The following is a 21175-nucleotide window of genomic DNA, read 5'->3' as shown; positions in this document are numbered from 1 at the left end:
CCTCCGAAACAAGGAAAACAGTCACCCACGCTCTGGTCACGAGCCGACTGGACTACGGAAACACCCTCTACGCAGGTACTACCGCAAAACTCCAGAAGAAACTCCAACGAATCCAAAACGCCTCAGCCAGACTCATATTAGACATCCCACGCAACGAACACATCTCTGGTCACCTTAAAGCCCTCCACTGGCTACCCGTCAATAAGAGGATCACTTTCCGACTGCTTACCCACGCACACAAATCACTCTACGACATCGGTCCAGAATGCCTCAACTCTCGATTGTCCTTCTACACCCCCTCCCGACAACTACGTTCTTCCAGCCAAGCCCTCGCCACTGTACCCCGCATCAACAAGACCACCATGGGAGGCAGATCCTTTTCTTACCTGGCTGCTAAAACATGGAACTCACTCCCCGCTTACCTTCGCCTTACCCAGAACCACCTAGCATTCAGAAAGCAACTTAAAACGTGGATATTTGACAAATAATCCTCCTCCCCTTCCCTAGCGCCTTGAAACCCTCCGGGTATGTAGTGCGCTATATAAATTCTATGACTTGACTTGACTTGACCCCAGCCCGTCCAGAAAAACCATCCCTCACGCACTAATCACCAGCAGACTGAACTACAGCAATACCCTCTACACCAGAATCCACAAAAAACTCCTTTGCAAACTCCAAACCGTCCAGAACGCTGCAGCCAGACGGATCCTCGATATTTCATGGCACAACCACATCACCCAACACCTCCGCGACCTCCACTGGCTCCCCGTCGAAAGATTAATAACTTTCAAGCTGCTCATACACGCCTACAAGGCCCTCCACATTATAGGACCCTAATACCTCAACAACTGAATCTCCTTCCATGCTTCCAACAGTAACCTCTGTTAAGTCAACCTCTCCCTAGCCACCGTCCCACGCTTCTACAGGACCAGTGACAGTGGAGATCTTTCTCCTAACTTGCGGCCAAGACCTTGAGCGAACTCCCCTTCACCTCCGACGGAGCCAGATACTGCACCAACTCAGGAAGTATCTCAAGACCTGGCTCTTAGAATGACCTCAACGGAGCTGCGCACACTCATCCCCAGCGCCTTGAGACCCTCACAGGTGAGTAGTGTGCTCTACAAAACTCTGATTGATTGATTGGCTCCCCACCCTATCAATGGACAGTTAACTCCAAGTTAAAAAAACCCTAAAAAAAAGTGTGGACTGAAACAATTTAAGAAAAATTACAGAAAGAGAAGTCATGAAATCGACAGCATATTCTAGACCAGTGTGGATTCAATTATCTGATACCCCTAACATGCTAAAAGAGAGAAGAACACAAGTTACTTACCTGTAACTTTGGTTCACCAGTATTAGTAACTTTCATAGATTCCCATAGCTTGTATCATTCCCTGTCGTCGGAATGGGAGTCTCGGTATCAAATATAACATAGCAATAGGTACAAAAGAGAAAGAAAAAGGCCTAGGCCTCATTCCCTTTTGTAGCATATCCGCCTCTTTTTGTAAAAGAGACCAAACTAAGCCTCAGCCAATCAGAAGAGCCTCACCCCATAGAACCCTCCTGAAGGAACCTCAGAGCCTCAGGTTTTCGTAGCCGTTGTGTAACAGTAACCACGTCTGATAAATGCTGAGCTTTTCAGGGGAGATGGGTGGGCGCATGGGAATCTATGAAAGTTACCAAGACTGGGGAACCAAAGTTACAGGTAAGGTTTCTTGCCCCAGTATTTGAACTTTCATAGATTTCCATAGCTTGCATCAGAGTAGCTAGCAGTAAGAAATAAAGCACATTTCGTGACATAAATAAAGAAACATATTTGTATCCGTACCATCATGAAAGAAGAAGTAAATCATATACTGAAATAACCTGTATCAACAGTAAATACAAAATGTGCAGAAATAGGAAGGAGGGATAGTAGGGAAAGCTCACCAATTAGTGGAAGAGGTTCCTCAGGACTGCCTGGCCCACAGCTGTGTCTTCATGTGTCAAGGATTCCAAGCAGTAATGCTTCGTAAAGATGTGCACGCTGCTCCAAGTCGCAGCTCTGCAAATGTCTCGGATGTGTACTCCCGCGAAGAGAGCTGTAGATGAAGCCACGGATCTTGTTGAGTGTGCTCTAATCCTGCTGTCCAGCGGCTTACCCGCTGTTGAATGGCAATATAGAATGGCACTGTAAATCCATCTTGCAATACTTTGCTTTGAAAGTGGAAGGCCTTGCGAGGACCACCAAAAGCAATGGATTGTGAAGATTTACGAAATTCATTGGTGCGATCCAAATAAATTTTAAGCACCGCTGCACATCCAGAGAATGAAGTGACCTCTCCGCTGGTGTGGAAGGGTGAGTAAAGAAAGACTTGAGAATAACTGGTTCATTTTGTTGAAAGTCTGAAGACACTTAAGGTATGAACCTCGGATTAGTTCTTAAAATCACAGTATTCCTTTTGAACTGGAGAAAAGGTTCCTGTATTGTGAAAGCCTGCAATTCCCCAATGCGTCTCGCCAATGTGAGGGCAAGAAGGAGAGACAATTTCCATGAAATCAATTTCATGACCGTCCGATGTATCAGGTCGAAGGGGTTTTCTATGAGCTGTGCGAGAACTAAATTCAAATGCCAAGAAGGAGGCGGAGGCCTAACCGGGGGATAGACTCGGAACAAGCCCTTGAGAAATTGTTTAATTATTCTTGAAGACCAGAGAGAAGGTCCAGATGCCGAGCGTCTGTAGCGAGAAATCGCTGCCAAGTGAACTTTTATGGATGAATGAGCCAATCCTGTCTTAGCCAAGGACAAGAGATAAGGTAGAAGTTGATGAGGCTGAGAAGAGAAAGGGTCAACACTTTCCTTCCGGCACCAAATGCAAAATCTTTTCCATTTCAAACGGTAAGTTTTATTTGTGGAAGGGGCTCTAGCCTGAGACAGAACTTCTCTTATTTCACTTGAGATGTAAAGGTTCATGAATTCTCGCTGCTCAGGAGCCATGCAGTCAGGTGTAATGAATTTGGATCCGGATGCCAAATCTGCCCTTGGGACATTGTGAGAAGATCCGGAATCTTCCGCAAAGGAAGAGGAGGGATGAAAGACAGAAGGTAAAGTTCTGTGAACCAGAACTGTCTCGGCCAAGCAGGAGCTATTAAGATCAACTTGCACGGTTCCGTTTTGATCTTCCTGATAAGCCTTTGGATCATCGGAATAGGGGGAAAGGCGTACACAAATGCTCTTAACCAAGCTATCGAAAGCGCATTCCCTAATGACCCTAAATGGTGACGCCTGCTTGAGTAAGACCGGGATTTCTTGTTGGTCGGGGTGGCAAATATATCTATTGAGGGTTTTCCCCACCGTTGAAAGATCTCCTCCAAGACCATTTGGTTCAGTTCCTATTCATGGCTGACTGACGATAGCCTGCTGAGTCTGCCTGCCTTTTCGTTTAGAACTCCTAGTAGATGTTCTGCCTGCAGCGATATTCCATGAAGAATAACCAATTCCCAAATCTTCTGGGCCTCTTGAGACAACGGAAGAGATCTGGTACCCCCCTCCTTGTTTATGTAGTGCATGGCCGTGGTGTTGTCTGTTCGGACGAGAACCGCCGACCCCTGCAGTCGTAGAAGAAATGCCTGTAATGCTAGCCTGATAGCCCCGAGTTCTAGGAGGTTGATTTGAAGAAGACGGTGCTGGGGCAACCAATGCCCGCTGACATGAAGATCCTGAAGCACCGCAGCCGTATTAGCCGTCCAGTGAAGCATCCGTTGTCACCACTTGAGGAGCCGGATTGCTTACGAAAGATACACCTTGGGAAAGGTGTTCTTGTTTTGTCCACCACAAGGCTGCTCTTTTCATTGCTAAAGGGATCGTCACCTTGTCGAACCTGCCTCCACTGTTTTTCTAGCTGTTCCTGAAGAGACCGCATCCGCAATCTGCAGTGATGTATTAGAGGGATGCACGAGGAGATCACCCCCAGAAGGGATTTGTAACGGCGTACTGAAAGACACTTTCTTTTTCTCAATAGCAGGGCCATGGATTGCAGTTTTTCCTGCCTTTCTAAGGATGGAAAAGCCTGGTTGAGATTTGTGTCCAAGATGGCCCCCAGGAAACGCGCTGTCCTGGACGGAATGAGAGATGATTTTTCTTTGTTGAGAGTAAGACCCAAATTCTGGAACAGGTTCGTACATGCGTTGACTGCTTCCCTCTCAGCTTCCCTGGACGGGGCCTTCAGCAACCAAATGTCCAGGTATGGGAAGACCTGAAAATGATGTTTCCGTAGGAAAGCTGCCACCGGTGCTTGCACCTTGGTAAACATTCTTGGGGCAGAGCGAAGTCCGAAGGGTGAAACCCTGAATTGAAAGTGGCTCTGTAAACTGTAGAAACCTCCTGTGCGCTGGGTGAATGGGTATGCGGAAATAAGCATCTTCGAGATCGAGAGTGGCCATGAAATCCCCTGGATTGATGAGGCGCAATATATCCTGAAGGGAAACCATACGTGAGAATTGGGAAATGAGATAGGTGTTTAACTCCCTGAGATCTAAAATAGGGCGCCATTTCTCCAGTGTCTTCTTTACCAGGAAGAACCTGGAATAGTATCCTTTCCCTCTTTGAGATAAGGAAACTAGCTCCACAGCTCCCTAGCTCCCTGTAGGAGCTTCTGATGAACTTCGAGCTGCAAGAGACGCAGATGTTTTGAAGGAATGGTAGCAGGGGGCTTGGAGGGTGGGATTTGAGTGAAGCCAAAGTATGGCCCTTTCGAATTATGTTCAGCACCGAACGGTCTGATGTTATCGGAGTCCAGTTGTGGATGTATTGAGACACCCTGCCTCCTACAGATGTTGTGGAGGTGGGTACAGCAGGCAGAGCCAGGACGCTGCTATTGCCTCTTGGACGTATCACGCCCCTGGCAGTTCTGCTTCCCTCTCGTATTCGATCTAGAGAAAGACGAGGCTTGACCTTGCTTTTGATGATAGGGCTGACGATATGACTGCGACGTTGATCCATATGACGAGTACTTTTGCTGTTGGTATTAGCCTCTGTATGATGTGGTACTCCTCCCTCTGGCACACCTGAAATGAGCTTTCTGGTACTAAAGCGTACCCAAGAGACCTAGCCATCTCTGTATCTTTATCTCTTGGAGGGCATCATCTATGTGTTTTCCGAATAATGCCTCTGTCGAAAGAGAGGTCCAAGATCTTATTCTGGACCTCTGGCCTGAACCAGGTCGCTCTGAGCCATCCCTAGCGATGAAGAACGGCTGTTCCAGCCAATGATCGAAAAGCCGTAGTGGCGATGTCCATGGCACAATCTATCACCTCAGCTGATGTCGCTTCCCCCTTCTTGCAGTATTTTCTTGGCCTCACCTCTTGCCTCTTGTGGAAGCTGTTCCAAATAAGGTGATAGGTCACACCACAATTGGCGATCATACCTGCCCAGTATCACCAAAGCATTTGCCGCTCGCACCAGGAGGCTAGCCATTGACGAGAACTTTTTCCTGCGTTATCAAGACGCCTGCCCTCCTTATCAGGAGGAGTTGTAAGGGGTGCTGAAGGTTTGCAGGACTTCCTCTGTGCCGTCTGATATCACAGAGTCCGGTTTAGGTTGCCCAATCAAGGACGCTGGACCATCTTCAGGCGCCTTATATTTCTTTTCCAGGTGTGGCAGGACTGGAATAACAGTAGCCGGGTTTTTCATAGCCTTGAGACCCTCATCCCACAAATGCTACACAATGGGTATAAATCGGGTCACCTTCCTATAGGGCTCTTTAAAGTCATAGAGAAAACACTCCGTCTGTACGGAAAAAATAGACAGCTTGAATCGGCTAGATGCTCTCTCCATCAGCTTATGGAAACCCCCAACATCCGCTGGGGGAGAATCCTCCGAATCTGGACTAGGCGACGCTGGATCCGGGATCACATACTCATCCCACTTTAAGCCGTGATTAGGCCTGTTATCAATATTCTGATCCTCATCCGAGGAATCATCCTGTACGTCTGGTAGTGTTGAAGGAATATTCTAAGCAGGTGTTTGTGGCTGAGAGAACACCTGGGTTGGCAACTCTGGAGAAATCATCAATGGAGTTGTAGGGGCAGGATTAGTTTGAACTTCCGGGATAGACGCAGCCTGAGCCGCAACCTGAGAGGACCTGTTTTTATAGTCCTGCAGCATACTATGGAGATCCGCCAAAAGTGAGGAAGGAACATACATAATTTCCTGGCCTGTGGACTCCTGACATTGATAAGAATGTTGGTAAGAACATTCATGAAGAACTCGCCTTCAGAATCTGTTTCCTGACTTTTTATCAGCAGTTGAGAGGGACTGTGAGCATACCCAAAAGAGTCCTGATCATCTTAGTCAGAATCCTCGTCTTATTCTTCTAGTAACAAAGCAGGAGGGAGGGGGGAAAGCCTCCTTGGAGAAGTCATGTCCGGAGTTATCCTTTTAAAGGAAATAGTTATTCTCTCCGTCAACAACTGCATCGTCGACGGTACCGTGATCGATGGAGAAGGTAAAGGTAAAACAGTCGTCGATGTCATCAACGGAAGAGTCACCATCGACAGACTGCCGACAACGAGATGGGTATCGTCTATACAGTCGTTGACGAGACCGTCGACAATCCTGCCGTTGTCATCGTCATGGTTGTCGCCGTCAAAGCACTCATCGACGACACGGTTGTCGTCCCCATAGTCGACAAAATCCTCGTCGCCGCTACAGTCGTCGGGGATCCCGTCGACAACGACTGTCCCGTCGATGGCACCACTTTAGTCACCTTGGATTTAGATGCCTTCGTCGACGGAGACTTCTGCTGCATCGTCCCCGACTTGGAGCTGTTCTCTGACTTCTCAGATGACGGAGAAGATGGATTCTTGAAAGTTGAAGGAGTCTCCACCACTGCTGGAGGTGTAGATGGTCCCTCCCTCTCCATTACACCGTGGTGAGGAGATTTGACAGGATTTTGGCGTTCACACACAGTGGGTCTTTTCTGAGGCCTTAACTGGACGCTCCACATAAGGTGAAAGGGAAACTCTACCCCTTTTGACTGACCTTCTGGATGATGTTGCAGAAGAAGAGTCCTCACTGTCACTTGACATCGTCTCTTTTCTGGACTTCAATTTCTGGAGCCAAGTGAGGAGGTGACCCTCACGGTCCCGGAGGGTCTTTGAAGAGAAGGTGCGGCAGATCTTGCATTCCGCAGCCTTATGATCGGGATACAGGCAAGATATACAGTCTTTATGCCTGTCCTCCACATACAGCCTTTTCTTACCACAGGTGGAACATGACTTGAAAAGGGCCTTCTTCTCCTTGTCAGACATTTCAGAAGAAGCACAAGTTACTACTTGCGTAACAATATATCTGTAAGAGACATTAGTTAGTGATAGATTCCTTTACTTAGAATATCCCCAGGCGTCAGACTGGATCCAGAATTTTTTTGCGTAGCAGTACCCTTGCGCGTCAGTCGTCGGCATCGTGGGCGCCGTGATGACGTCGTCGGAGTACTTAGACGCCGCCTCCGCGTGCTGACGTCCGTTCTTAGCCACAGCTTTTCGGCGCCAGAAGCGCTGAGCCGTGTTAAAAACCAACGCTGGTGCCATTGAAACTAGGGCCCTGAAAGGGGATGACCTTAACCCTAGATATCGGTTCGCAGAACGGGGAGGATGGGTGGGTCGGTAAGGAATCTATCACTAACTAATGTCTCTTACAGATAAATCGTTACACAAGTAGTAACTTGTGCATCTGAAAGAGACACGTTAGTGATAGATTCCTTACCTTAGAATAGATACCCCAGCAATACCAACCCCGGTGGTGAATCTGCAAACCAATAATCACTCCAGAAAGTCCTGGAGGACGGAGCGGCCAAATAAGCCATCCCTCCGGACTTGACTGTCCAGGTAATAGTGTCTTGCAAACGTGTGCAGCGAGGCCCACGTAGCTGCCTGGCAAATGTCCTGCAAGGTCACTCCCCGGCCCAGGGCAGTAGTTGTCGCCGTGGCTCGGGTGGAGTGAGCCCGCAATCCAACATGGGGCTCCTTTCTAGCCAAGGAGTAGCATGCCTGGATACACAAGATGATCCATCGGGAGATGGTCCTCTTATGTACCGCCTTCCCCTTCTTAGCGCCCACGTAGCCAACAAAGAGTTGGTCATCCACCCGCAAGTGTCGTGAGCGATCCAAGTAGAATGAGAGCGCACGTTTTGGGTCCAGACGGTGGAGCCGCTCTTCCTCTTTAGAGGGGTGAGGTGGCGGAAATGTAAGTACAAGGTTCAAGTCCCACTGAGGCATCATAAACGGAACAGGTGGAAAAGTGTGTGTGATGCCTTTTAGGAATCGATTTACAATAGGGGACTTGAACAAAGATGGTTGATCAGGCAGCCTTAAGAAGGCTGAAAGGGCAGAAAGATAGACCTTGATAGTGCCCAGAGCTGAGCCCTGCTGGTTAAGAGAAAGAAGGAAAAGAAGTACCTCAGAAAGAGGGGCAGAGAGAGGATCCACAGTCTTTGCTGTGCACCATGCCACAAATCTGTTCCATCTGCAGGCGTATACCGACTTTGTGGAGGGACGCCTGGCTGCCAGAATGATGTTACAGACTTCAGGAGGCAAGTCAAATGGCCTCAACTATCGCCGCTCAATCTCCAAGCATGGAGGTGGAGACTGGACAGGTTCGGGTGGAGGACCGTCCCCTGCTGCTGCGACAGAAGGTCCTCCTGAAGAGGCAGACGAACCAGGGGATCGACTGACATACTGAGTAGCTCTGGAAACCAGTACCTTCGTGCCCAGTCCAGAGCCACAAGGATGACTTGGGCCCGGTCGCGCTTGATCTTCTTCAGCACTCTGGGCAGAAGTGATATGGGCGGAAAGGCGTATAACAGACCGCAACTCCACTCGCGAGGAAAAGCGTCTCCGAGCGAGTGCCGCCTTGGAAATTCCAACGCGCAGAACTGATGACATTGCGCGTACTCTTCAGTGGCGAATAGATCTAACCAAGGCTCTCCCCACTGCAGAAAGAGACCTTGCTCCACGTCCGAGTTTAGACGCCATTCATGATCCATCATGCACCGGCAGCGGAGTTAGTCCGCCCGGGCGTTCAGAGAACCTGCCAGGTGTTGAACCACCAGGGTCACACCCTGATGTTCCAGCCATTGCCAGAGGCGCAGAGCCTCCTGGCAGAGGGTCCACGACCCCACCCCGCCCTGTTTGTTGCAGTACCACATGGCGGTGTTGTTGTCCGTGAACACCTGCACTACACACCCTCGGACAGAGGGGAGGAATGCCTTCAGTGCTAGACGAATCGCCCGCAGCTCCAAAAGGTTGATATGGAGCCGGGACTCCGCCGGAGACCAGAGGCCTCTGATCTCCACCTCTCCCATGTGGCCTCCCCAGCCCTGCAGGGACGCGTCCGTCACAACTACGTGCTCCGTTTGGGGAAGGGAGAGGGATCTGCCGCTGACCCAATCGCGGTCCGTGAGCCACCACTGCAGCTGTCTCGCAGTGCCCTCTGAGATCAGGACGTGGTCGGACAGGTTGCCCTGATGCTGGGCCCACTGAAACTTCAGGTCCCACTGTAGAGCCGCATCCGCCACCTGGCGTGATGCACCAGTAGGATGCAGGAGGCCATCAGCCCCAGAATCAACCTGACCGAGATCCGGGATAAAGGCTGAAAGAGTGGAATGAGAGCCTGAATATCCCTGACCCGCTGTTCGGGCGTATACACCCGAAACGGCGCCGAGTCTAGAATCACTCCGATGAAGAGGAGCTTCTAAGAGGGGCACAGGTGCGACTTCGGCACATTGATGGAGAACCCCAGCTGGTGCAAGAGGTCTGCCGTCGTCTGGAGGTGGCTGACGACTGTCTGGGGCGAGCCCGCCTTCAACAACCAGTCGTCTAGGTAGGGGAAGACTGAAACCCCTAACCTGCGCAGATGAGCTGCGACCACCGCCATCACCTTTGTGAATACCCGAGGGGCGCTAATAGGGCCGAAGGGGAGCACGGTGTACTGAAAGTGCTCGTGGCCAACCGTGAACTGCAGGTAGCGCCGGTGGGCCGGCAGGACGGGAATGTGGAAGTAAGCGTACTGCAAGTCCAACGCTACCATCCAGTATCCTGGGTCGAGGGCAGCTAAAACCTGAGCCAGTGTCAGCATCTTGAACTTCTCCTTCCGTTGACGTTCCGTAGGTCCAAGATAGGGCGTAGGCCCCCTTTGCCCTTCTTGGGTACCAGAAAGTAGTGGGAGTAGCAACCACACCCTACTTCTGGCCCAAGAACGCGCTCAATGGCCCCCTTGGCCAAGAGGGCCGTAACTTCCTCCTGTAGAAGTCACAAATGATCCCCCGATACACGGTGTTTCTGCGGTGGCATGGCTGGAGGAGTCGCCTCGAAGGGGAGGGAGTAGCCCCTTCGGGCGATTTGCAGCACCCACCTGTCCGACGTGACAGTGCGCCAGTGGAGGAGGTGATGGCGCACCCTGCCACCCACTGGCGTCACATGGGCCTGAAAGCACTGACTAGGAGGGTTTTGAGGCGGATGCTGCGGGGGAAGGTGTGGACTGACCTCGCCGGTGTCCCCTACCGCCGCCACAGCAGTTTCCACGGCCGCCACCGCGTTGGGTATTACCCTGCTGAGCGTGGCTGGCAGCACGTGTGGGGACGCCCCTTCCGTGGCCACAAAAAGAGTGAAAGGCAGCCGATTGCTGGCGTGGGGCTGAGAGGCCCAAGGACTTGGCCATAGCCCTGGAGTCCTTAAAACGCTCAAGCGCATGGTCTGCCTTGTCGCCAAAAAGGCGACGGCCATCGAACGGCATGTCCATCAGTGTGTTCTGGACATCGGCTGAGAAATTGGCTGACCTCAACCAGGCGTGGCGTCTGACCGCCACCGTCATTGCCATCGCTCTGCCCAGTGAGTCGGTGGTATCCAGTCCACACCGGATAGAATATCTGGCTGCATCCCGACCTTCCACAAGGGCTTGGCAGAGTTTAGCCCGTAACTCCAACGGACACTCTGGCAGCACTTCCGCAACCGTATCCCACAGAGAGTGGGTGTAGCGGCCCAAGAGGCATGCGGTGTTGGAAGACCGCAGTCCCAGACTAAGGGAGGAGAAGATCTTTTTGCCATACTGCTCTACCTCTTGGATTCCATGTCCGGCGGAGCCGACGGGAATGCGGTCTGGGAATTGGAGGCCTGGATGACCAGGCTCTCAGGGGTGGGGTGGGGTGGGTGGACAGGAAACATGGGTCACCCGGGGCCGGGCGGTGGCGTCTGGCCACGTTCCTATCTACGGGCGAACCCGTAGCGGGCTTGGACCAAGTGCCCAAAAGAACGTCAGTTAAGGCCTCGTTAAAAGGCAGCAGATGCCCGGCTGAGCATGACTGCGGCTTAAGGACCTCGGTGAGGAGGTTAGTCCTCACGGCCGCGACGGGGAGCTCAAGGCCCAAGGCCTTGGCTGCCCTCATCAACACCACACTATAGGTTGCCCCCTCCTCCATAGCCATGCTTGGAGGGGAGACAAAGCCAGTGTCAGGCGAAGTGTCTAAACCACTGGCTTCCCAAGTTCACCTGTCCAGTCCTCAAAAGACTGGCATTCACGTGCCAGAGGGTCCTCAGACCCCTCCCAATCCTCCTCATCACCCATCAGCTGGTACTCAGGGTCAGTAAAGGATGGGGCTGGTTCATGGAAAGTGAACTCACCAAATGGCGTCTGAATCGGTGCCGAGCGGCGCCGTTCCGGCGCCGGAACCGGGTTGAGGGAGGCGTCGGGGACGGCGCCGCCCGAGGACGGCGCGGGGGGTGACACCTGTGGGGTCGGCGCCGGGGAGGTCGTTAAGTACACCGGCGACGACCCGGATCCGGAACCGGATCCAACGGGACCCTGCGGCGCGAGACACCCTGCGGCGCGGGGCCCTGCGGCGCCGAAGCACCAGACGGCGTCAGGGCCGAAGCCCCTGATCCGCTAGGATCCCCAGACGGGACCGCTGGGCCCGAAGGCGCCACGGAACCCGTCGGGGGAGAGAGGGACCTCATGGCCATGAGGAACCGCTCGATCTCCCCCGGCGTCGCGTTAGGCCCAGGGACCGGAGGGTATGAATCCGGACGCGACGCCTGCGACTCCGACAGAGCCGCGTGGGCGGTGTCACCTGAACCCCCGGCCACGTCGGGGGGGAGTCGGAAGAGCGATGACGTCTCTTCGACTTCTTGTGCTTACCTGACTACTTCGACCCAGAGGAGTGATGTCGACTCCCGGAGCTATGACGGCTGCGCACCCTCGACCTCCGTCCGGACCGGGACCTCTCTCGGCGCGGGGCCGACTGCCGGAGTTCGAGTCGCTTACAGGACCGCTCCAGTCTAGCTTTCGAAATAAGGGCCCGGCAGTCGAGGCAGGTCTTGTCGTCGTGGTCGACGCCAAGACAGTGGAGACACCGACTGTGAGGATCCCTGACCGACATCAGTCGGTCGCAATCTTCACAGGGCTTGAAACCAGGCATCCCTATCAGCACCGATCGGAGTCAAAGACTCGAAAAAAGATGATCAAAAAAGATTTAGTCAAAAAGTGACTAAGGTACCACTTTTCCCGGATCTGCGCTGCTGGCGCGGAAAAAAGAAGAACTGACGTCAGCACGCGGAGGCGGCGTCTAAGTACTCCGACGACGTCATCACGGCGCCCACGACGCCGACGACGGACGCGGAGCCGCAGACGACGCCTACCGACACGCAAAGGTACTGCTACGCAAAAAAATTCCGGATCCAGTCTGACGCCTGGGAATATTCTAAGGTAAGGAATCCATCACTACCGTGTCTCTTTCAGATACACTTAACAATCCTGAAGAAAAAGTTGAAGAAAATTCTGAAGAGTAGAAAATGAGCAGAGCTCAAAGGAGACTCCCTAAGCACAATGTGCGGTAGATAATCTGAGGCACTGAGGTTCCTTCAGGAGGGTTCTATGGGGTGAGGCTCTTCTGATTGGCTGAGGCTGAGTTTGGTCTCTTTTACAAAAAGAGGCGGATATGCTACAAAAGGGAATGCGGCCTAGGCCTTTCTCTTTCTCTTCTGTACCTACTGCTATGTTATTTTTGTTACCGAGACTCCCATTCAGACGACGCAGAATGATACAAGCTATGGGAATCTATGAAAGTTCCAATACTGGGGCAAGTCTATTTCTCTAAAAGGATTATATATCACTCTGCAACTAAAACACACAGGAGTGAATGCCGATCTTAATAGCTCACATTAAAGACGTTTTCCTTTCTTAGTGAACATTTGTAAAAGTTGCGTATCAACACTATTAAACCTACTTAAAAAAAAATATTTGTATTGTTTTGCTTTTCTGTTGGACTTGGCCTTTTTCCCCCAAATTTTTCGCTTTTGACCCCCTTACCTAGGATGTCTCCCCCATGGGATTAAACCTGTATAGGCCATGAGTGGTGTGAGACCCCTTTTGAAAAATGTAATTACCTGACATAATGTGAGCACTTGTAAATATCCCCCATTTTGAAAACGCACCTGACTGAAATGTATTGCTTTTAAAATGGATGCCATGGCCATGGGTTTTGCCACTGGACTGACATAGGTCAGCGGTCTAGATAACATTACCCAGCTACCCCTAGCTTTTGGAGGGAAAGCCTGGCACCCAGGGTGCTCACCCCCTCCCCTAGAACCAGTTTAGGCTAGATGTGCCAACATTCTAGAAGGTCCTGGCACTGCCTGGGAGGAGGATATAAATAGGGGAAAGTGTCACCAGAGGTTTAGTCAGCGCTGGGACAAGGAAGGGAGGGGACCTGCTGTGAGGTGCTACCGCCACATGGGCCTGTGAGCTGGGCCCTGCACCCCTAGAACCCCCTCCTATGCTGTCCCCATGGGCCCCTGACAAGGGAGGGCCTCTGACTAGGTCCCTGTCACAGTTGGGATCTTGAACCCTGCCAGCGCCGCGCTGAAAGAGCACTGGGAAGGGAAGGAGCTAATTGGATTTCCCCCCAGGAGGTGAGGAGTTTGCCCGTGTGGAGCCGCCTGAGGAGGATTGGGCCCCTGTGAGGGACTGTGGCTGTTGTGGCCCCTGGAGTGCTGTTTGCCCAGGGGGGTGAACAATGGCCGCCTAAGACTGTTACTGCCTGTCCAGCACCTTGGGGTGAGACGCTCAATTCCTTCCCCCTCAGCCTGGCAAGGAAGATGCTGAGGTTGTGGCCAGAGGAGGTGCCGTGCGTTATGAATAGCGCTAAGGGAGCTTACCCCTCATTGTGGAGCGCTCTGCGTGAGGAGACGGTGGAATCCTGTGAATAGCGCCGGTTGAGAAGGCGCGCTCTCGCCGCTACATAGCGCTAAGGGAGCCTACCCCTTACTGGTGCCGTCATCACCACCGCAGCCCGGTGTCGCCAGAGGGACCCCCACCGTTGTGAATGCCGTTGCGGCGGCCCCCGGTGTGAGGAGAGGGCCGCCGGAGTAGAGAAAGGGCCGCGCTGGGCCCGAGAAGCCAGCCTCGACCTGCCCATGTGACGGGGGCGCCCGGCCGCGTCATTGGCCCGCCCCCGCCAACGCCGCGCAGGGATTGGTCGCCTGCCCGGGCGGCCGGGAAGACAGGAAGAAGCGGAGTCGAAGCCCCGGGTCCCCGTGAGGTAGGAGGGGGACCCGGGTGAAGCTTCGTTGCGGGGCCCCCATGCCAAGGAGGGGGCCCCGAGAGGAGCAACCGGAGCGGGAGCTCACCCCGCCGGTCTGTGCCCGTGGACGAAGGGCCGTTGCCGGGAGGACGTGCCGCTGAGGGAGGTGGGGCCGGGGCACACTGTCGGTGCCAGCCTTGCCGGCCCGGAAGAGGCGTCGCGAGGGAGGACTTCGTTGTGTGACCTGCGGCGCCCGAGGGTGTCTATTCCCCCTGGGGGTGCCCCAGAGGGAGCCCAGCTCTCGGGAGGTGGGGGCATCGAGGCACATGATCGGTGCCTGCCTCCGCCCCGGCCTGGAAGCCAGTGAAGCCTTGCTGCTACTGGCAGTACCGAAGGAAGAGCTCTGGAAAGCTGGTGAGTGGGAGCTCGAGCGGAGCAACCCTGGGAGGGACCTACATGACTTCCAAGCCCCGGAGGGGACTCCATCAGTAAAAGACTCACCAACCGGTACGCAGCTGCCGTGGGGACCGAACCAAACCCAGTAAGGTGCCCGGAGTAAAGGTTATTGGGGAGGACATGGTCCCCCCAGTGTGATTAGGGGGCCCATGAGGAGGGAGGAGGCCCGGTGGTCCCTTTATTGCTGTTGAAGGTCTGTTGCCCCCCCCTACTCCCATACTCCTGTTCCGGGCTAATGTGTTTGGGCCCTAATGAGATGTGCATTCTGGGTTGAGGGGTTGTCTGCCCCTTGATTAAGGCCTGCCCCACCAGATAAACGCGGGATTGCCCCCATTGAATACTATTGGGGTGGAGAGTATCAATCCCCCCCCTGTGAGCTAAGGAGACATATGCCCCAGGTGCTCCTGTTGAGACCTCTTGTGGATACCTAGGCCTCCCCCTAGAAATCCTACTTAACTGTGTGATGCCAAGGTTATAATTCCCCACGGTATTGCCTCTTTTGTAGTGGTGTAGAGGGGATTTTCACTGGAAATGTTGTGACCTGAGCCTACGGTCATTATTGGCATTACTACAGCCAAGGTATACTGATGTTTTACCCTTGAAGGTGGATTGTATGTTGTTATGCCCTTTTATTGCAGGTGTCCTGCCCCTGATTTAGGCCTATGCCTGTCGTCATGTAAGATGGGTAGTGTTCTTTCGTCAAGAGACGCTGATGGAGGGCGTTCTGCATAACATTGATCTATAGGTTGGCCTGACATGTAATACTAGGTCCCTGGTTGCATCCCATGCTGAATTGTTACAGGTGTTCCTGTCTATTCTGTGCCATGATGCCCTGATGTTTCCCTTACAAGGGTCGTGTTGGAGTTATATGAGTTTACTGATGCCAATGCATGTTAATGCTTTCGCCTGATGTTTGATATCCCTATGCTGATTTATTGCAGGTGTTCCTGTATGTTGGGACTTACCGTGATGCCCTAATGTTTTCCCTCTCAGGGGTCGTGGTGGAGTGATAATGCAGGTTATGTGTACTCATGCTAATGGTATTTTGCATTACAGTCTATCACTAAGGATGAGAGCCTGAGTTGGCCCCGCCATATTGGCCCCAGGCTCAATGTTAATTGGTTCTTCTTTATTTCAGATGGACTCACAGACTCAGCCCCTACTTCCCATGTAAATAATCCCCCCCCCCCTGATACACTTGGCTCCGGTGCCAGTTGGCGCCGTGTTATGATGACACTGTTGATGCATTTTTGCCTTGCAGGTTGGAGATACTAAACTGCTTAATTTTCCAACTCAAATTGGTGTCCTGCCTCTTTTGTAGTGTGCCTGGTGTGTTGACTGTGGGTACTGCGTGAATGCTTCACATGTCCTCGAAGTTTGGCCTGCCCGCTTGATGCCATGCTACCCCCTTTGAGACTTGGGCAACCCCCATTTCCAACATTTTCACAATATAGAATTTAACAAATGGACAGTTGAGATATAAAGTTTTAACTGACAATTTATTTTTGTAGATAATAACAGCAGTATTATATAATTTTGGCAATGCAAGACATTTTTGTATCAAGCGCAAGATCATATTCCAGAGCTTGTTTAGTTTTCAATTGAATTTTGAGTACATTCTCCATGCCCTTCACATGTTAACATATTTTTTGGGAAAGTCTTGAGCTTGATATATTATCCTCTCCGTCCCATATTCCTATCTAGAGGAGTACACCAGTGCTTTTCAGTACGGAGCCCCTGCCACCAACAGCAAGGGAAATGTTTAAAAAAATGCATGACGGTCGACACACTGGTTTTAACTAGTAGAACAGATCTCCTGTATCTGGGCTGATGGCTAGGACAAAGAAAAACACATATTGCATTTTTTTTAGATTTGCCTCAGTTATTGGCTTAACAACTGATTACCATTCACTGGAAGTAGGCCACAGCCATCACACTAACATAGGCTAGATGAGTTGCAGAAGTAGCAAAAATATATTTACAGGACTATGGAAAGTATAAGATCTAAAGAACAGAGTTCAAATAAAGAATCACAGATCTGAGATGGCCTGTTGGCAAATGTATCTGCAAAACATGATGACAACAGACTACCCTATTAAGCAACATGCTCAAATGTGTCGAAAAGTGAACTGATCCACAGTTCATATCCCCTTATATACTTACGTGAATTCAAGGCAACTCTATGCTTATAGTAATTAATCATATTATGATTTCATGATGCCTTCTTGATTTTTCATATTCTTTGTGAGTTAACACTATATCCAACAGAGATACTGGAAACAATCTGAGAAATTCTGACCACAATTCTATCTGTTTAATTTACTTTATCAATGAAAATGTTACCTACATGTGCTAAAGCTCTTTCTGGTGGATAGTCTAATTGCAAATTCATCAACTTCGGAATTCCCCCAGACGCAACACTGGATCTGGCAAATATTTCCATTAATTGCTCCAGCGCTAGGTGGTGATTTCACACCACGCAACAGCCTTGCCCCACCTCTGGAATTGATGTGGGAAGCCGAATATAGGTGCTAATGCAGCGTTCCGACAGTTTGCAATGAAGCATCCCATACACCAACGACAGACTGAACATTCTATTGAATCTAACAAAACCTTATTGAAACCTAGGATTCCACCCCACAAAACGGGACGTAAGTAGCGTGGTGTATAATCTGCAGGTTACATAAGAGTATCAACTAGATAGAGCATTACTGAAGCTATGAAAGAGAAAAGGGTTCTTACCTTAGGTAATGCCTTACCTGGTAGCGACTATCTAACTTTAAGAGTCTCTGAGCGAAGCCGCCTAGGAAACTCCAGCATGCAGAACTTCTGAAATTGCTCATTCTGGTCAGTGGCAAACAGATTTAACCAAGGCTCTCCCACTGCTGAAAGAGACATCTGGATGGAGACGCCATTCGTGTTCCACAAGGCTTCTTCATCTGAGTACATCCGCTCTGGAACTCAGAGAACTTGCCAGACCAGATGTTGTACCACCAGGGATACAACCTGACATTCTAGCCAAATGCAGAGCCGCATGGCCTGGTGACAAAGGGTCTACGAGTGCACACCACCCTCTTTGCTGCAGTACCATATGTTAGTGGTGTTGTCCATTGACACCTGCACTAGCCTTCCCTGGATGCAGGGTAGAAAAGCTTTCAATGCCAAACGCATCGCTCGGAGCTCCAACAGGTTGACATGAAGTCTAGATTCCATTGGAGACCAGTCATCTGATCTCCACCTCTCCCAGATGGCCACCCCATCCCAGGAGAGACACATCTGCCACTACAATGAGATCTGATTGGGGGAAGGGAGAGGGGTCTGCCGCTGACCCAATCACAGTTCATTATCGACCACTGCAGATCTTTTGCCGATCCCTCTGAGATCTGGATCTTGTCTGAGCGATTCCCCCGATGCTGTGCCTACTGGAACTTCAGGTCCCACTGCAGGGCTTGCATATGCCAACAGGCATGTGTCACCAGCAGGATGAAGGAGGCCAGGAGGTCCAGCAGCCTCAGATTCAGTCTCACCAAAATCCTGGATAGAAGCTGAAACATCTGTATCATAGCCTAAAAAGCCTGGACTCGCCATTCGGGAGGATAGGCCAGAAACTGCACCAAGTCCAGAACAGCTCAGATGAAAGGGAGCATCCAAGAGGGAATCAGGTGCGACTTCGGCAAATTGATAATGAACCCCAGAGAATTCATGAGGTCTGCCTTTGTCTGGAGGTGGGAGACAACAGCCTGGGGCGAGCCAGCCCTTAACAGCCAGTTGTCGAGTTAGGGAAAGACTGAAACCCTGATATCTGCAGATGAGATCGACCACCGACATCACCTTGGTGAACACCAGAGGGGCACTGGTGAGGCCAAAAGGGAGCACAGTGAACAGAAAGTGCTTGTGGCTCACCATTAGCCACAGGTAACACCCGTGGACAGGCAGGACGGGAATCTGGGCATATGTGTCCTGCAAGTCCAACTGTACCTTCTGTGGGAACAATGTCTTCGGTCACCAAAGAACAGGGGAGCCTGTTTGCTGTGGTGGCTGGATGGGAATGGACGCATATGGTAGCCAGGGGGACGAAAGGCCGAATGGGGCATGCGTGGGGCACTGGAGAGTCCCAGCGACTTGACGGTGGCCTTGCTGTCATTAAAGTGCTGAATCTGCCATTGTGCCAAACAGGCAAGCACATGTCCATATAGGATGCCTGGACATTCCTCAAAAATTCAGTTGACCTCAGCCAGGTCAGGCGACCAGGAGCAATCTAGTACCCCCTCTTTCTCAGTTCTCTCTGAAGCACTCTAAAACTTTAGATTAAACGAAGAGGCACAATAAATATGCCCAATCTAGGCTAATAATGGAGCATTTTCAGAAGGAGAGAGGATTTTCATGAGATTAACACCATTGCACTGATTTGAGAAGGAATGACATAATTGATCCCTATTGTACGACCCACAAATGCCTTGCTTGATACGTATAACTTATACTAATCACCTTTGTTTTTGTGCCTCGTTTAATATGACACAGAGGCCTGGCAGGATCAACTATTCAAAGATAGTAACTTTGATTTAGTAAGGTAAATAATCTAACATTTATAGCCAGAAGCTAGTTTCTTTGTAATTAGTGTGTTTTTGTCACCCAAGTACACACTAGTGAAGACTCATGCATGAGAAGTCATTGTCCACTAACTGCAGAGGCCTAAATGGTTGGAGCAGTTGTGGAGGCATTGGTCTTGGATGACTAATCATCCAGTCAGCCTTCATCGTGGCATATACTCAAAGAACGAATTTCTGTCAACTACTTGATTACACTTTAGTGTTTGGGCAGGGGGAGAGATAATGGATAAAGGATGGCTTGAGAGACATATGAACAGGTGAAGGAGCAGTGGAGAAGGACAGCTAAGATGTTCTCATTATCTGGGTCTGCCCGTCAAGCCCCCTACTTCCTGACTGTTTGATGACCAAGGGGCTCTATGGTACAGCAGAGGGGAGATGGAGGGCTCCTTATGACCCAGAGAAAAGAGTCTGACTGCAGTGTCTAAAACGGTTCTGTTTTAGAGCAGCACATGACAGAGTTGATTGTGATGCTGTAGGAGGATAAGTATCCTGCACCCAGCTTGGTAGTTGTACCGACAGTCCTGACACTAACAATCCTGGTAGACATTTGAGGCACCAGACAACTTATACAGGGATGCCCACAATAGAATTATGGGGGTTCCACTATAGTTTCATGCGGGTAGTCTTGAGAGTGGAACTTTTGAGATTCCATGGAAGCTCTTCGGTACGCCGAAGAGTGAGAAACTGTGGCATTGGCTTTCTCAAATATTGCCACAAATTAGAAGAGTCTGTAGTGTCAGTTGTGGTGATTAGAACATCTAAGGTGAGGCCAAATCTTGGAGGCACTGGTGTAAACAGTGAACAAAAAGAATCTGTGCAATGGGGGTGGGAGAAGAGAATCAAAATAGTTTGTTTCTTATTTGATCCCACAAACTGTCCAGGAAGAAGACAATAATGACTATCAAACAGAATCACTGCATGCTTAGGGTATCAGGGGAGGTTGAAGCATTAGTTACTGCACCCCATCCCCGATGGTTATGTAAACACCCCATTGCTTGTCTATTTCTGAGAAATATTTAAAAAGATAAGGGTTCTTGGGGATTAAACGTAAAAATTAAAACCAGCATATCTGTAAACCATCATGTCCTTGTTAACATGCAGTACCACATCCCTTTGAGGGATGGAGGCCATTCAGGTACACACATTACACAAATTACCTGGCCTAGAACAGGAGAAGGTGAGGACCCAGTTACTGTAGCTGGCGTGAATGCTGATCGTTGTCTTAGTGGGCCTGTACTGGGAACGGTGAGGGAAGGCTGAACAGCCCAGGCATCCCAGTTATCAGTTTCTGGTTTTTCACTATTATTTGCTGGCCACCTGAAATGTAAAACAGTTAATTAAATTTGAACAGATACAATAGCATTTTCCATTAATGGAAATTCCATGTAAAAGAAAAGATAAAGGAACTCAAGTGCAGAGAAACAGATGACCACTACGCTTCATGAGTTGCTGCTATGAGTTACACTGTCAATTAACTTCTAGAGAATTAAAAATCTCTTTGGAAAGAAAAAAAAGTAAAAGCACATTCTTCCTTTTACCTCGTCCGCACTACACCAT

At 50.7% G+C, this 21175-nt stretch overlaps 1 protein-coding gene across 6 annotated transcripts in view; it reads right to left on the bottom strand.

Moving 5' to 3' along the window:
• ITSN1 (intersectin 1) overlaps positions 1-21175 on the bottom strand; it is a 1645471-nt gene that overhangs the window by 459907 nt on the left and 1164389 nt on the right. For all 6 annotated transcript variants that reach the window (XM_086935345.1, XM_086935347.1, XM_086935346.1 and 3 more), the window contains one exon: positions 20776-20935. In XM_086935345.1, the coding sequence (XP_086791471.1) occupies positions 20776-20935 (160 nt within the window). The remainder of the gene's footprint in view (positions 1-20775; positions 20936-21175) is intronic.

The sequence above is a fragment of the Lissotriton vulgaris genome, chromosome 8, assembly GCF_964263255.1.
Source record: "Lissotriton vulgaris chromosome 8, aLisVul1.2, whole genome shotgun sequence".
In the NCBI taxonomy this organism is placed as follows: domain Eukaryota; kingdom Metazoa; phylum Chordata; class Amphibia; order Caudata; family Salamandridae; genus Lissotriton; species Lissotriton vulgaris.
Note: the sequence above shows the minus strand (reverse complement) of the source record. Positions and strands in the feature narration are given on the sequence as shown.